This window comes from Dreissena polymorpha, chromosome 13 (genome assembly GCF_020536995.1).
Source record: "Dreissena polymorpha isolate Duluth1 chromosome 13, UMN_Dpol_1.0, whole genome shotgun sequence".
Classification (NCBI taxonomy): domain Eukaryota; kingdom Metazoa; phylum Mollusca; class Bivalvia; order Myida; family Dreissenidae; genus Dreissena; species Dreissena polymorpha.
This window is the reverse complement of record NC_068367.1, coordinates 22,092,556-22,108,523: the sequence shown is the minus strand read 5'-3', so window position 1 is coordinate 22,108,523 and position 15,968 is coordinate 22,092,556. Positions and strand designations below refer to the sequence as shown.

At 37.3% G+C, this 15,968-nt stretch overlaps 1 protein-coding gene across 42 annotated transcripts in view; it reads right to left on the bottom strand.

Moving 5' to 3' along the window:
* Window positions 1–15,968, bottom strand: part of LOC127856485 (mucin-5AC-like) — an 81,358-nt gene that overhangs the window by 53,231 nt on the left and 12,159 nt on the right. For all 42 annotated transcript variants that reach the window (XM_052392701.1, XM_052392703.1, XM_052392724.1 and 39 more), the window contains exons 19-33: window positions 15,358–15,528; window positions 14,599–14,839; window positions 14,251–14,465; window positions 12,938–13,031; window positions 12,204–12,451; window positions 11,529–11,713; window positions 10,072–10,179; window positions 8,973–9,127; window positions 8,337–8,467; window positions 7,992–8,144; window positions 7,345–7,492; window positions 6,666–7,069; window positions 4,334–4,786; window positions 1,030–1,238; window positions 327–419 (exon numbers count right to left, since the gene is read on the bottom strand). In XM_052392701.1, coding sequence (XP_052248661.1) covers window positions 327–419; window positions 1,030–1,238; window positions 4,334–4,786; window positions 6,666–7,069; window positions 7,345–7,492; window positions 7,992–8,144; window positions 8,337–8,467; window positions 8,973–9,127; window positions 10,072–10,179; window positions 11,529–11,713; window positions 12,204–12,451; window positions 12,938–13,031; window positions 14,251–14,465; window positions 14,599–14,839; window positions 15,358–15,528 — 3,008 coding nt within the window. The remainder of the gene's footprint in view (window positions 1–326; window positions 420–1,029; window positions 1,239–4,333; window positions 4,787–6,665; window positions 7,070–7,344; window positions 7,493–7,991; window positions 8,145–8,336; window positions 8,468–8,972; window positions 9,128–10,071; window positions 10,180–11,528; window positions 11,714–12,203; window positions 12,452–12,937; window positions 13,032–14,250; window positions 14,466–14,598; window positions 14,840–15,357; window positions 15,529–15,968) is intronic.

The window sequence follows — 15,968 nt, the reverse complement described above, 5'->3', positions numbered from 1 at the left end:
TACAATCTTGTTTAAAACAATGTTTATATATTTTCTAGTGGTTCAAATAGTTCGTTTTTGAATATATTGAAAACAAATACATCTACCGTAATTACTCTAAGTTTTCGGACATCCCATTTTCTGCAAAATTATCATTTTTTGTGACTCAAAATTTTCGGAAATACGGGTTTTCGTATTCAATAAATTACTCTTAATTTCCAGTAGTTTATTTTACTATTCTAGTTATTCATATCACATCTCTAATTGCTTCCAACATTATTCGTTTATTTTTATTTTTTGTTTATTTGGGTACGGGCCTAGGTTGCCGTCATGGCCCATGATCTTACCATTGGTTTGCCGTCAGGCCCCATATAGTCCGTGAAGATATTGCACTCGGAGCTGTAGGACAGCGTATATGACTTCGTGTACACTTGCGTGCCCTACAACATACATGGACGTACTCACTGATTAACAATTATCCATGATAAATGAATACAGTTTTCGTACATAATATTATACAAAACACGTGTGCATTTTTTGTGATATTTGATCAACGAACAATAACGTTTATAGCAAAGGATGGATAATAGAAAAATAAAAGGTCTGTTAATAATAATTATATTAATCAGCAAACAGATTTGACTGTTTCCGAGACTCTGGATCAGCAGACGATTTATTGCATACATCAATCTTACGGAGGATTCCGGAGATGTTTCACGATTGTGGTTCCGAGAAAGACTTTTAAGAATTTTCTGCTGTCATAATAAACCCCGTGGTGTCATAACAAACCACGTGAAGATGATCGATTAAAATATCCGTTTTATCATATACGTTGTATGTTTTGAAAAAATAATTATTATTATTCCCACCCTTTACACCAAAACATAATCTAAAAAGTACATTTATATTGGAAATAGGATGAATTTGCATGAACAAAGAAATAGAAATGGAAATCTGTTCAGATCTTTATGGATACCACTAAAAAGCAGGTGGTTACAATTTACCTACAGTAAAGGTTACCGATGGGAAAAGTTTGAATCAAACAATTACCTTTACGCCTTGAGTGATCAAACCAGCAAAGTTTACGGCCTCGCCAAAGTTGATCTGCAGCCATGGTTTAGCGTCGCCTGCGTTGGCTTTCCAGCCGCTCGGGCCGTCGAGACGGGCCATGGCAGGACCGTAGGTAGCGGCAGATGATGACGCAGTGAATTGGGAGTCGAGTACGGACCTCGAGTCACTGGTGAGCTGCTGGTCGCACGCTAGATGCGGGAATGAAATAACTTCTGTCTTACTGGATGTACATTGATGTCAGGTTGACGTTTTATAATGACTGTACTGTATAGATGTATTACAATAATTTACATATTATTTACACAAGTCGTAAATTTTAGTATTCGTGGACCAATCAAAGATCATAGTGGGATACATATTGATGTATTATATAAGTTTGACAGAAGACGAGTCTTTAAGTGTACTGAAGTATATGAAATGTTTAATGAAGTGTTGGTTTATAAGTAGATATGACATGGCATAATTATATTTGTGTGTGTTAACGTTTCACAGTTAATAGAAGTGTTCCCAACGCAACTCCACACCATAGGTTTAAGATTAAATATGATCTACATAATTAACATGATCAATGCATTTTGTAGGTTATGCAATATTTACTAATTGAACAAAAAAAAGAATATTTGCTTTTATACAAGCAATCTATCAGTGTCAGGTTTATTGTGAAAGGTTTAAAAATTATGTTTCATAGTTTGTGCATCTAGCACGTCCTATATGTAAACGTCATAAGTGTTATACCGTCTTGTACAGAAGTTTCCGTCTTATGTGTTAATTCAACAGAAAATGTTTAAAAACAATTTTTAAAGGTATATACACAAAATGCCTCAGTAGAATGAACGTCTACATTGTTATGATTTAGTTACAAACTATCGCATTGAAATCAAATAATATATTTTGTCGCTGCACAATTCTGAACCCTTAACATACAAGATGGTGTTAATGTGAGTGTCCGTTTTTTTTTTCATCAAACCATAAATAATGAAGTTTATGAGGTCTTTCCGCGCCTTAGGTTGCACAATGTAAAGACACGAAGTGTGTCTCAACACTCCCACCTAGTTTTCTTACAAGACTCACGAAAGTTCGGGCGAATTTTGAAATATAGCTGTAATTTTAAGGCATTTAGTTGTGCATGAAAGCTTTCCATTTTTGGTGGTGTCTTGGACGTGTGTTCAGGTATGGTGCCCAACAATCACATTCACGTATCTATAGAAGTATACGAAGTTGGCTTTTATCCTTACCGTGTGAACAAAGACAGGGTGCAGGATCAAGTGACTTTATGGGGTTCCACCTTTCAACTTTAATGGATGTATACACGACGGTAAGTTGTGCTTTATTTAAAATAACTTTTTAAATGATTTTTCTCAAGAATTTCAACAAGTGCATAAAATACAGATGGCAATGTGAAATACATCGGAATTTCTTTATTTTATAAGCCTGTGTTCTTGTTAAAAAATTCGGTATCTACTGCATTGATTGTACACGGTTTGCTTTACGCAACGTGAAATTTTGTCAACGATTTCAGACGTATTCAAGGTTCGATTCGTATACCTTAAGGTATCGGCACAAACTGCAAGAAAAACTGTCTTTTATGCGCTAAAGATTTTTGCAAATATAGTTCAATAACTTGAGATATTTGCAAAATTGAAGTTCTTAACGTTGTGTTTACATTCTGTCCAGCCCGTGTGTTAACCAATGAAACCCCGTTGATTCTGCACCCTGAAAAGTATCTCAGACTTATGGAGACAACCATTCGATTTGTTATTGAAAGGTCAGCGGAGCATGGCCTTTTCTGCGACGTCATCGAATCAAATCAGCGGATAGTATAAACGCGCCAAACTGGACATGATTTTATTGACAAGGGAGTAAATGCAATGACTAATTCTGTCTAAACCTTAGCAATATACTGTAATTTATTTTAATTTTAGTCGTGTGGACTGTTCCATCGATGGAATTCATCGAGGTAAACACTGATTTTCATAATCATCTATTGTCATTTCTAAGATCTAAGTGGTACCGTACAACGTGGTACTGGAATCAAGTGATGTTTCTTTTATGGTTCTGAAATAATAGTTATGTTTGACACGTGAGATGGAAAATGGTTCTTATGGCATAGGCTGACGTAGAGCTACACTAGCCGCATATTAAACGTAAGTACAATAATACTTGTTCTGTCTGTTAAAGAGAAACACTGTGATGTTCAATAATTTAAACCTATTTTGGAAGTATATATTAGTAATATGTCCCATAAGTTTAAACTGTCATGTCCGTTAGAATGTAAAGAACGATAATGTGCTGGTTTATTTTCGTTCGACGAACTATAACTCTTATAAATAATTTTAAAGGAAGAACGATAGCTCCTTTTGTATATTTTAGTTTAAAAATTGTTATCCTTGTCAACACTTTGCAGATAAAGAATTTCTTTATGTTTATCCAGTATATCCATTATAAAATAAGAATGACAACCCTTTTCGTGTAAAGAACCGTAATTCCTTTCAACGATTAAAAAATGAAGTACGATAACTCTGTTAACATATGTTCGTGTTAACTTTTTCAGTGCTGGAACCGAATTTTGAAGGCCTTTGCAAACAGTTTGGATCCAGATGAGACGCCACAGAATGTGGCGTCTCATCAGGATCCAAACTGTTTGTTATTCTTATAGTATTCTTTGAAAAAAAAATCGAAGAAAATGCTAATTTTAGAAATTCAGCAGACGACATTTTTGCAGCCGACAAATTTCACAGCATGCAAAGGGTTAAGAAAGTGAGCAACAGCTTACGGGTAAAGAGCTATTACATTACGCGTACAATTGCGTTTACTGACTTAGTAATCCCATTGTTTACGAAGAAAGACATCGGTTTTATATATATTCTCGTGTAAAACACTAAGTGCTATTGTTAGTTTTAGTGTAAGTATCGCTTTAAATGTCTAGTAAAAAAACGATTAACCCAAGCGCTTATCCAGGTGCCATTAACAATACATCAGTTTGCATAAATTGGATTGTTACGAGCAAGATGAGTTTAGAAACAAAAGTATTACACTTGATGTATATTTGCATGTCTCTATTAATGTTAGTTGAACAAGCTATGGTAAAGAACCATAACTCAGAGTTTACGTACACATAAACATGTATGGGCGTGTCAAGAGATATAGGCTTGAGGACCCTTTGTGAGTAAAAAACGAGTATTTGTCTTATTGACTATAAACGTGTATGAAGTTAAATTCTGAATGTGATTCCTAAGAATAAATTCGTCTTAAACGATCGACACATATTTAAGCTAAAACGTACCGCTCGCCAAACACTGACAGTACACTCTGATTTCGTAGTCCTCGCATATGCCGCCTTGTTGGAGGGACCCATAGCAGGCGAACCCCGCCTTCGTGCTGCAGACTGTCCGGGAATCAGCCGCCTGATCCCAGCTGATCCTGTCGGACACCCGCCGACACTGGATATATGCGACCTGATCCACCTTGCAGACTTCATAAGCTTTCATGAGATCCGGTAGGAATTCGACGTCGTTTCCTGATGTTGACGCAGACGGTTGCGCGCTATTCATCCAGTTGGACCATCCGGGCTCTTTGCATCTAAGCATCGCCACTGGGCCATGTGGGGTCGTCGTCATGGGCGGGGGGATCAGGGTTGACGTCAAGGTGGGCGTGCCCCAGTTGTCAAGGCGTGGTCGAGGCGTGGGAGACCCCCCAGGGAGCATGTTTGGAGCTATAGTTGTGGTAATTGGTAATCCTGAAAATACAGGGAACCAGAATAAATTACTCGGCGATTTTCCTCTTTCTTCATAGTTAAGAATGCTTTTAAGCAACACTTTAACGTGTATGTATGATATTATAAATGAATATTGTTTTGAATTAGATTTCTGCTAGATACCCTTATAAAAGTTATGTCGGTCATAATTAAGATGACCCACGTCCCTTAAAAAAAACCCCAAATACATGCAAAATAAAGTGAATTATTTTCATACAATATATGCTTAATCATGTCTTTTTTCTCACAACTACCAAGCGTATGCTCCATGCCACGCCCTGCCCCTGGGGGAACCCTTTTGTACCACGTGGTTTGCATTAACCAATCAACATTTGGGTGATAGGCAAAGCAATGCAAATAAACATGTTTGTTGTTACATTATTTCTGTTCAGTTACATATTGGTAGTATTTTTTTCTTATAATGGTTTCTCATCTTGTTTTCATCGCTACAATACTACTGTTTAATGAAGTGCTTAAACAATTTATAGAGCTAATTAATATAGAAATGAAGGCGTAGTAAACATCTTGTTTGACGTCAACATAAGAACGTTACGTAAGAAGTAAGCTGCAAATTTTATAAGCAAAAAACAAAGAAGGTTCACCCAGGCATAGGGGGGACACGAAACACAGGAAACTCGTGTGCAGTTAGAAGCTTTATTTAACAGGTACCAACTAAGCAACTACGAATAAAAGACAAAAAACTGAATCCATATTAGTAAGGGTGTGACAGGAATTTTCTTTTTTGTTTTAAGCGTCTTAATGTTTGTTTATATTTTAAGACACGTATGCATGTCATTCAAAGAATAAATTTTGGTTTACGGTAAAAATAATTTCAAGCCAATAATTAATATAAATATAATAGTATTGTTTATACAAGTTCATTTTATAATATAAAAAATGATGTATTAATTTTTTTTACAAAAAATCGCTATGATACAATCGGAAAATTCCTTTAACATAGTCCAATATAAAATAAAAAAGTACAAAAGTGTATCAAAGTTATCAAAAGTATCAAATGTATATAAAAAAGCAGATTTAAAAATAAAAGTATTAAACAGTACCAAAATAGTATATAAAATGGGTTGAATAAGCACTAAGCATCGGTGTCAAGTGAGGATAGAAGGAAATTATAAAAAAATACAATTTTTAAAATAGGAACTAATGGTAAAACTTAATAAGCAATGCACAAAAATGTCACTGTAAACGCAGACTGTTATCTTTTGACAAGTTATCTTTTGAGCATATGCCAATAGTTTGCAAAATTAATTATTGTGGTTATTAGTTGTAATAGTATCAAATTACAGTAAAATGTAAGACCATATTTTAATTAAATACCGATTGTTAATGGAAGCGATACACTTCGTTACTGCTATAACAATTTCGGAAAGTCATTAAATTATAAAACAATTGTGAAGAGAGCTTAAAAAAATAAATGTCATCTAACTAAGTAATTGAATAAATAAATTATTCCAAAGATCCGATAAAAGTAATAGCGTGTTAAAAACAAATATAATTTAACACTTGTGCGTAAAATCCAACCACTTCCCGATGCACAAATATGATACCAAGAGGGTCGATGCGAAATTAACAATATGGGATTTTGTACATGTTTAGTTCTATTGACGAAAACATTGAAGACTATAATCATAACGACAATTCTTATTGAATACATGTATTTTAAACACTTGATTGGACCTGTTAAAATTCGCGAGTATCGACCGTCTTAGTAAAACTTCAAGCTATGAAGAAGAAAAAACTCATTAAAACACAATAACATTATCCGTAAGCAGGCAATGTTCATCAGGAAAAGAACAAAAGTCCACCACATTTCACGGCGACCTCATACCGGCGTCTCACTTACCGCAATTGCACGTGACCCGGACCTCGTAGTTAAGGCACTGTTCGCCGGCGGCCTGGTTGCTATGGTAACACTTCAGCCCGTTCCGCAGGTCACAGAAAACCCGCTGCCCGGCGGCGGCCGACGACGTTTGTGTCCCGACGACCCGACATTCGATCGCTGTCATCTGGCTGGCGTCGCAGAACGTATACTTGGCGCGCAGATCGGAAATGGATTCGATGTCGCCTTGGTTGAATGGGGTTGGCGCCGAAACGCTCATCCAAGCAGTGGGGCCATTCTGCACACACTGCGGGGGCAGGGTGGGCAAGGGGGTGGTGGTGGTGATGTAGGGCGTGGTCGATGAGACAACGGGTGACGTAGTGCTCGAGCACACGCCCGTCCGCTTGATCTGGTTGTTGTCACAGTAACTGAAAAGCGGAAAAAACAAAACACGTTATGTGGACAAATATTCAAGAAAATAACTTTATTCATTTCTGAGAAAGTTTATAAGATACACATGTACATTATGCACGCTTTTAAAAACCTACATAATATTGGCAAAAGGTAAGACTGTTTCCATATTATTCCATCCTAATAAAAGTTATGTATTATATTTCTGTTTTATATGACATATACCATCATCCTCGTGCGTAGATGTTCATATGGAAAATCAATGACTCAAAACAAATAGAACGTTACTCACCAGACTTCGCATTCCATGCGGCACACGGTGGCGTCTGTGATTCGCTCTCCTTCCTTGTACTCCTTCCCGTTAATGGTGAGACACGTGGTGTTACAGAACGCTTCCGGTATGCACTTGAAAGGAGCCTTGTTGCTCTCGTAAAGCTGGCCTGCAATTGTGTCAGTTAGATACAAAATCTATTAAACAACACGATAATTTGATTAAATACCATATGTAGTCCACCATTACTGTGGTGTATAAATAGAACTGAAGCCTTGCGGCTTCGTATTGAATGCGTTTTCACTGTATCATGTTTGTGTGCCGAGCATTGTTGCTGGTTTTCTTTTATACACGTGAAATCGCATACAATTTTGCGAGGCATATGTCAAACTTTTAATCAATAACATAATTTAATACTTCTTTTAAAAAGGCATGTCAATAAAATTTAGATGACGTCTTATCTAACACGATAGCTATAACTTAAACAACAAGGCTATGACTTCACTTATAACATCACAGTTTCTGTGCCGGGCAGGAGTCCAACAAGAATACTATCCAAGGTAACCAGGTGGACAACCCTTACAAAATAATATGACATTATCAAGTTACCTGCTAAAACAAAACAAAACACCAGACAATCCCATAACACAACGCGACACGCAGCGTACCTGTCGGGCAGGGCTCGATGTCACATCCCTCGACGCAAGTTTCTTTTCCGCAGTCCTTGATAAGGCTGTCATATACCAGTCGGTTGTCGCACGTTTTCTTGGGGCAGATCGAAATGCACGGGTTGTAGGTCATGCAGTTCTCGCACATGATCGCTGGAATTAACATTATCATTTCAAAAACGTTGAAATATTACAGATCTGTTTAGGATTGTACATTGAACTGTAACATTTGTCGGATTTCTACAGAACTATTAACAAATTAGTTTCTGCCCATTAGTAATATATTATGCAAATATAAATACATACGTAACTCGTATTCTTTACTTATAAAAGCTAGTCACTTACGGCACATATCCTCTGTCCTCCACTTGACACTGATGCCGTTCATCGCGCACACGTGAGCGTACGCCGCCACGGCGGTACACATACACTCGCAGTCCCCACCGGTGTCACACGCGCATGCGTCAAACACGCACCTGCAAACAGGACATATATTACCCTTTTAGAAACTGATTAATATCAACCCCCTCTGTTAGACTGGTAATGCGATTTGATAAACAATCCGGACTGTGACTGTAGACTGTGTCAAACAAAACACACATGCGATATAATTATATTTTGATTTTTGATAGTTGAATGTCGTAAAACACGGTGCACATATACTCATTATACACCAAAGTTCTTTGCGCACGCGATGGACTGAACTTATGGTATTGCCTGAGCGCGAGAGCGGGACAGTCTAGCCACAACTGCTGATGGAGGGGGCTTATTAGCTATACTCGTTTGGGTTTTAGAAACTCATCACGCATATACATAGCCAAAAAACATAGCCCTATTTAATATATTTATATATTCAAAAATTTTGAACTTTAGTAAATTTTGTTAAATAGGCCAGATCAGAAAGAATTCGAATATCCCATTCTGCCTTATAAACTTCGAATCGAACTCGCGAACTTGGAGAATTTCACAGTGACAACTAACCTGTCAACGTAAGGTTGGTAGGCGACCACACGATGGCAGGGCTCGAACAGTCGGCTGGCGATGATGCCACACTGCTGCTGGGACCATGCGCGGCGCTCAGTGTTTGTGGAACACGTGTCCGTAATTTCCTTGGAGTTGCCGCAGTGCGCGTGCACCTGTCACGTGACCAAAGAACAATACAAGTGAATATTGTGTTACAAAAATGACCATGACGAACTCATATTGTCTGAACGTGATTGAAACTAGCGCATGATTGACAGAAATGCACTGGTAAATTAAGAAAGAGGTTTGTTGGATTTTTAGTTTCATAAATGCTGACATTGACAAACGATTGCTGTTATATTCCTTACAACGAATCGATACACCAATATACAGTCATTAAATTACGGTATACATTTGTTTCATTAAATGAGTCGTGTTCTGAGAAAGCTCCGCACAGGCTAATCTTGGAAGACACTTTCCGCTTTTATGACATTTTTTAGTTTAAAGTCTCTTCTTAGCAAAAATCCAATTTAGGCGGAAAGTGTCGTCTCTAATTAACATGTGCGGACTGCACATGCTAATCTGGGATGACGCTTTACACACATGTTTTATGCCCAGTTTTCTCGGAACACGACACAAATGTTTTTGTGTTTTTTTAACTTTAACTAGAGCATCTTTAAAACACGCATAGAGCCCGTATTCACAAAGCTCCTTAGGTTAAAACTTAGGAAATATCTAAAAAAATGTAAGTCTTAGGCGATGTCTAACTTTGCCATTTTTATATGAACATGTTTTAACCCTTTACCCAATAGATGCGTATCTCGACACATTTGTAGTCACATAGAAAGTTAAATTTAATTAAAGACCTTGCTCACTAAATTCAAGTTTTAAAACTGTCCTGGTTTTATGCTGTTTGCAAAAGCCATTTACACTTTGCATCTAATGGGGGAAAGGGTTAAACAAGTTTGTATTACAACAATGTTTAATATTGTATTCTTTTGTAAGAACAAAATATTGGATTTCTTAATTAACCAAAAAGCATTTAAATTTTCCTATGAGCGCAACTGTTTTTAAATTTTTCCTTATGAACTTTGTGAACACACGCTCAAGCCCCTACCTTCCAGCTGTCGGCGAATGCGGTGGGTCGGGTGGCCGGGGGACCGCCCTGGGGTGTCGTGAAATCGTCCTTCTGGTTCCCGTTGAAGTTGCCGCATAGGCCGACAACCTGACAATGAAAACGGAGCGTGTGAAGTCAGAGTAATGACTGACATCAAGTAAGCACAGTGTATAATTATTTCAGACTTATTTAAACTCTATCATGACAAAATAAAAATGATTATGACAACATGTTAAAGTCCATTTCCTAGAACTGATCGCACTCACGAGCTTTTGATCGCATGACAGAAACCATAACCATTACACCGATTGATGAACTTTAACCTCATCATAATCGTGATCTGTATCATCGTCTTTATCTTTATTTTAACTATCAGGATGAGATTCACTGCGATCAAAACGCTTATTCCATTTTTGTAATGGACAAACTACCCAGTAATACAATTAATAATTAAAGCCTGGAGGCTGTAATACCAGTATCAGATATTTTTGACAAGTTGATTTTACTAATCCATTTGCAGCTTAAGACAATAGACGTGCATCGTTAGTGTGCTCATTAACTGACGAATATATAAATGGTTACAAGGAGATACATTTGTATATTTATCTGAACTTAATTAAATTTAAATTTAAAGTAACTGTGTTAAGCATTTTTAACGTGCCGGTATCATCGAACAGATTTTACTTTAATTACACATAAACTTTATAGTTTCTACTGTTTATCAAAATGATGTGAACACAAAATACATGAATATAGTAAGTGGATTTTGCACACGTATTATAATATAGTAATAGATAAACTTTACAGTATTATTACGGTATTATTATTATGCAAAGGTTCTTTTACATCAAATATGAATTATGCCACACGATGTATTTTTAAGACGGTTCCTATGATACACGTATGTGAATTTCAGAGTTTATGTACAGGTCTTCGGTGCGTCTTCACGATTAACTTATGTGCTGACCTGCCTCTGTGACCTTACAGGGGAAAACATTTTAATTTTGAACCAAAGTAGGTCAAATTTTCCCCAACTGTTCGGGTTTTCGACGAAGATTTATTATTATTATTATATTATTACTATCATTATTATTATTATTATTATTATTATTGTTGTTGTTATTATTGTTATTATTATTGTTATTATTATTAGTTTTTGTACAAATACACCAGTGCACAGTGGCCAATGAAACCTTATCGTTCACTGGTAATAAAAAAGGAGAATTATGTTACAAGTATAAAAAATGAAAATCATATTAGATCCATTATAATATACAATATATAAATGATCAGGTATATCTTTCCGTGGTAACAAGAATCTACCTCAGACGAAATATTTTTCTGAGAAATTTGCATGTTCATGTAGCATGTTTATGCCCAACTATGTATTTTTTAGTGTTTAAAACAAGCAGATAAATGCCCTTGATAAACTGAAGAGGAAAACTCTACTCTAGTACCTGTCCCTTATGTTCGGTACTCAGTTTCAGGTAGAGTTGCGTGCCCTTGTCCCACTCGAGAGTGATGCCCTGGGGCGTGGTGATGATGATGAAGTTGCCTACCTCCTGCACGTTAAACGGGGAACCAGGCTCGGGGACTACGGGCTTACCCTTCACCAGCTGAATCCGGTAGAAATTAGGGGTACCTGCATGACAAAATAACACCAAATAATGAGGTCATAGGGTTTGAAAATTTGCATCGACGAAAACAAACAACGCACACAACAAAACAGTATAATATCAATTCTATCCCGCATATAGTTCATATATGTCACTACTAAATTAAATAAACAAACATTAAACTATGCATTTTTGTTTAAATCAAACAATGATGGAGCTGCAAAAGCTTCCAATGGCAATACAACATTTCAATACTAAAATATTTGGTATTTTTTTATTTTATTAAAACTGAATTCTCGTTTTATTTATGCTTACTCATTTTGGGTTTCACACAAACATTGACATATTGCAATAACCCACCCTCAAATGATATTGAATTCATTTGATATTATCCTTTATTACACGTATTATCTCAAACAAATTTAACATATACCATTTTGGCCTTTAACTAACAACTGTAAAATAATACCTGATATAAAATTAAACAAATTAAATAACACCGGAATGGGTACGTGCCCTGTTCTCCGATGCTAAACGAGATGGAGCGCGTGCACGTGACACCGGTGGTGCCGCACGGGAGATTCTCAGTGGTGATTTCGAACTTTATGGGGCTGGTGGCGGTAGATTTGGCAAACACGTAGTCGCAGGTTCCCTGGAACTCGTATGACTTGCCGTCGAATGTCGTGTAGTGCGAGTCTCCATAGGCGCTGCAGACGGCCGGGCACTCCTTTTGCTCGCACACCCACAACATGCTTCGACACGTGCTGTGATTGAGAGAAGGGCGCTTGTGAAGGGACGCTGGTGTACACTTAAAGCCCATAAACTTAAAGCCCATAAATTTACCATACTCTACTATTATTATAGATTCCGGAACGGTCACTCAGCGTGTTTGCTCCGCTCATGTGTGAATGCTTAATAAAGAATTGCATTGGCCTGGTAATGGTCGATACAGCACACCGTTTTACAAAGAATAGCAATACGTTAACATAGTCCATTAGTTTACACTTAGTCTTTTAAAAAACAACCTTATCATGATTTAAACATATTATATAGATATTAACGGAAGCAAACAATGTTCTTTTTCAACAAACAAAATGATTATTCTTTAAATTCGTCACTTTGCTTCCCATTTGAAGTTGTGTATAGCTCTCTGCAGGCTACTAGATTGAACCGAGCGTTAAATATGTTGGCTCTACGCACATGCATTAAGCCTCGATTTCCCAGAGCGAGGCTAATAGACTCCTACTTACCACTCGTTGCAGTCCATACTGAATGTCTCGCCTTCCTTGTAAGAGATGCCTCCATGCTTACATGGGCAGTCACTCTTCAGCACGCACTCCTTACCTGCAACCGAACGGAGGCGTATTTAAGGTAGCGCACCTCTAATGGGCACATATCCAAATATAATCTAATTAATTATTTTCTTAATCAGCATCATTTCACTGAACTACATGCAAATTTGTAGGTAGGCTTTCCATGCTTTTTAAAAAAATATACCGATTTTTTCAAAACCACCCCCACGCTCGGCTTTTGTCCAGTTTATTTTCACCCCTGGGGTATATAAAAGTTCCATAATTCATTCAAATTTCCAAATATGGGCATGCAGTTGGTGTGTACAGATGCTGTAAAGGTGTTTAAAGTTTAAACAAGATGAAATAAGTATTCTTTTACAGACATTTATTTTTTACAAATTTTTATCTATGGAAGAGCGCCATGAAATGTAAGTGATTTCAGCCAAGTAAAAATTGGGTCGGTTAAAAACAAAGTGTCATAAAATTCAAAATAGTATCATTTAAGTCATATTTTAAACTTAGTTTTTATAGAAACACTATATACAGCAAAAATACCAAGAAATAGACAGATTTACCGTTTACTTTTTGAAATAAAAATAAAAATGCAACATGCATGGTTCGTATTTTCAACAGTAAATCACCCAATTTCGCCATAACGTTGTTTTAATTTTAATAAATGAAGAATGTGCATAAAAATTGCAACATATTTAACAATAAATATAGCTTATATGCCATATAAAATCAAATTACGTTAGAAAATAAATAAAACGCGTCGCAAAAAAGTATACGTCGTCGGCAGGATTCGAACCTGCGCGGGAATATCCCAAAAGATTTCTAGTCTATCGCCTTAACCACTAGGCTACGGCACCTAATAGTAGGCTCTTCAACCTTCGAAGAAAACGCGGGAAATCATTAGAGGTGCGCTACCTTAATTAAAACGGATTAGTCATCTCCATTTTCGATCAAATCCTAATCAAAAGTAAACAACACGTCAATAATATTAATGTCAAAAACAAATATACTCCGAATTAGGACATACTTTTGTTTTATAAATGTTTTACATTTACGTTTGTTTTAAGAATTTGCCATGGTAATTATGCATTATTAAGGCGGTACTTGTAATTACTTTACAACATTTTTTGTTTATATTGTAGTTTTATTTTGTTTCTCACGGTGTAATTTTGCACCGTTTTATAAACATTTATTTCAGAAAATAAATACTGTGAACTGTGTGATCACTGTGAAAATATGGCTTTTAACGAGGTTCGTACCTTCGCGGACATAACCGGGTTGACAAACGCATCCTTCGCGGCAGACGGTAGAGTTGCACGAGGTTGCTTTAGGGTCGCGCATGTTCTCACAGGTCATGGGGCACTCGGGCACGCAGGTGGTGTACACGGAGTTGTTAGAGCAGGCTTCAACGGTGTTCTGGATGTGTACAGTTCCGGACTTTTGCGCACATGCCCACTGAGCGTTCAGGCACACGCTGAAAAGTGAGAATATAATATTTTATGAGTGAGCCCGTTCGAAAATCCGCTAACATAAATGACCATCAACAACGCTTAAAGCGATACAATGGCATACTGACCAAACGAAATGGGACGGGTGACGTTACTTACCAAATCTGGTCCCCACGTTCGGACTTCACACCGGCGGCAAACTCCTGTCCGTCGAATACGCATGGACACTGGGAGATCGGGATGCAGTTGCCGTTGTCAAGAGTCTGGTTGACCGGGCAGCCGCAGCCCTCCGCGCATACAGACGACTGGACGCAGGTCTTGTCGTTGGCGAGATTGGAGCAAGTGCGCGTGCACTCGTTTGGACAGACCTGGTACTCTTGACCGCCATTGCAAGGTAGATCTGAGTACGATCAATAATGTTATTATTTTCATCTATTGAGTTTAGTTATGTTATGTTGTGTGCGCAATTCATAACGAACATCGTCGAAAATATATATTAGTGCGCGGTTTAGCGAGAGATAAAGCAATACAACAGCTATCCACTATATATAACAGAAAAAACTTCGTTGAAAACATATGCAACAAATATTTGGAACATGTCAACAAGTTCTTATAAGTGCGTCAATAAAAGACGGAAATACCAAACTGAAAGCCATTACATAAGAAAGGTTAACAAACATGTATGAGTCGAGGTCAAATTACAACACAAGAATTTAAAAATTTTGACAAAAGTGCAGAGGACGCTCCACCGAGTCTTCGTTCAAATTCAAGATGCATACAATTTGATACCAAAGACACAAAGACTGGTTATACTCAGGAAATAGGGTAGCGTTTGAATAACTTTTGGGAGTTCGACGCAATCGAGCTTACATAAATAGGTTACAAAAATGTAAATGAAAATAACTAAGGCAAACTAACGGCACTCGGCGATCTCGTTCCTCCACTTGATCTCGATGCCCGCGGCACCGCACTGAGCAGCGTACTCTCCGAGGATCGGACACAGGCAGTCCTTGAGGTTCTCTGTGCACGCGCACACGTCAAACATGCAGTCGTGGTAGAACGACTCCACATCGACGACGTCAGCGCAGCCTGCAAGATACGTTGACGTTAACGTAATTGAATTAACATAAATGTACATTCGTGTGCTCAAAAAGTCTTCTGTGTAATCCGCTTTTGTTCAAATGCGATATGCTTTTTTATCGATATATTATACATGTATGTATTGATGGGGAAATAAAATGACACGTATATGTGTATACAAATTTTCTGTAAATCAGTTTATATGTATACCTTAACTATAGATTAGCTGCCTGAAATACTGGGATGTTTTTGGTATTAAATACAGAAGAGAAAGAGGAAAACCCTTTTAGACGTTTATACAAGTAAACGTCACAAGTACGTCAAACGATCTATTCATGCGCGTGAAATCGTTGTTTCCAAGCAAATGTTTTGTTTGTTTTCTTGTTAAGAGGCCAACAATAAATGGATTATTACAAGACTGTGTTGTGACGATGGGTTTGTCTTTACTA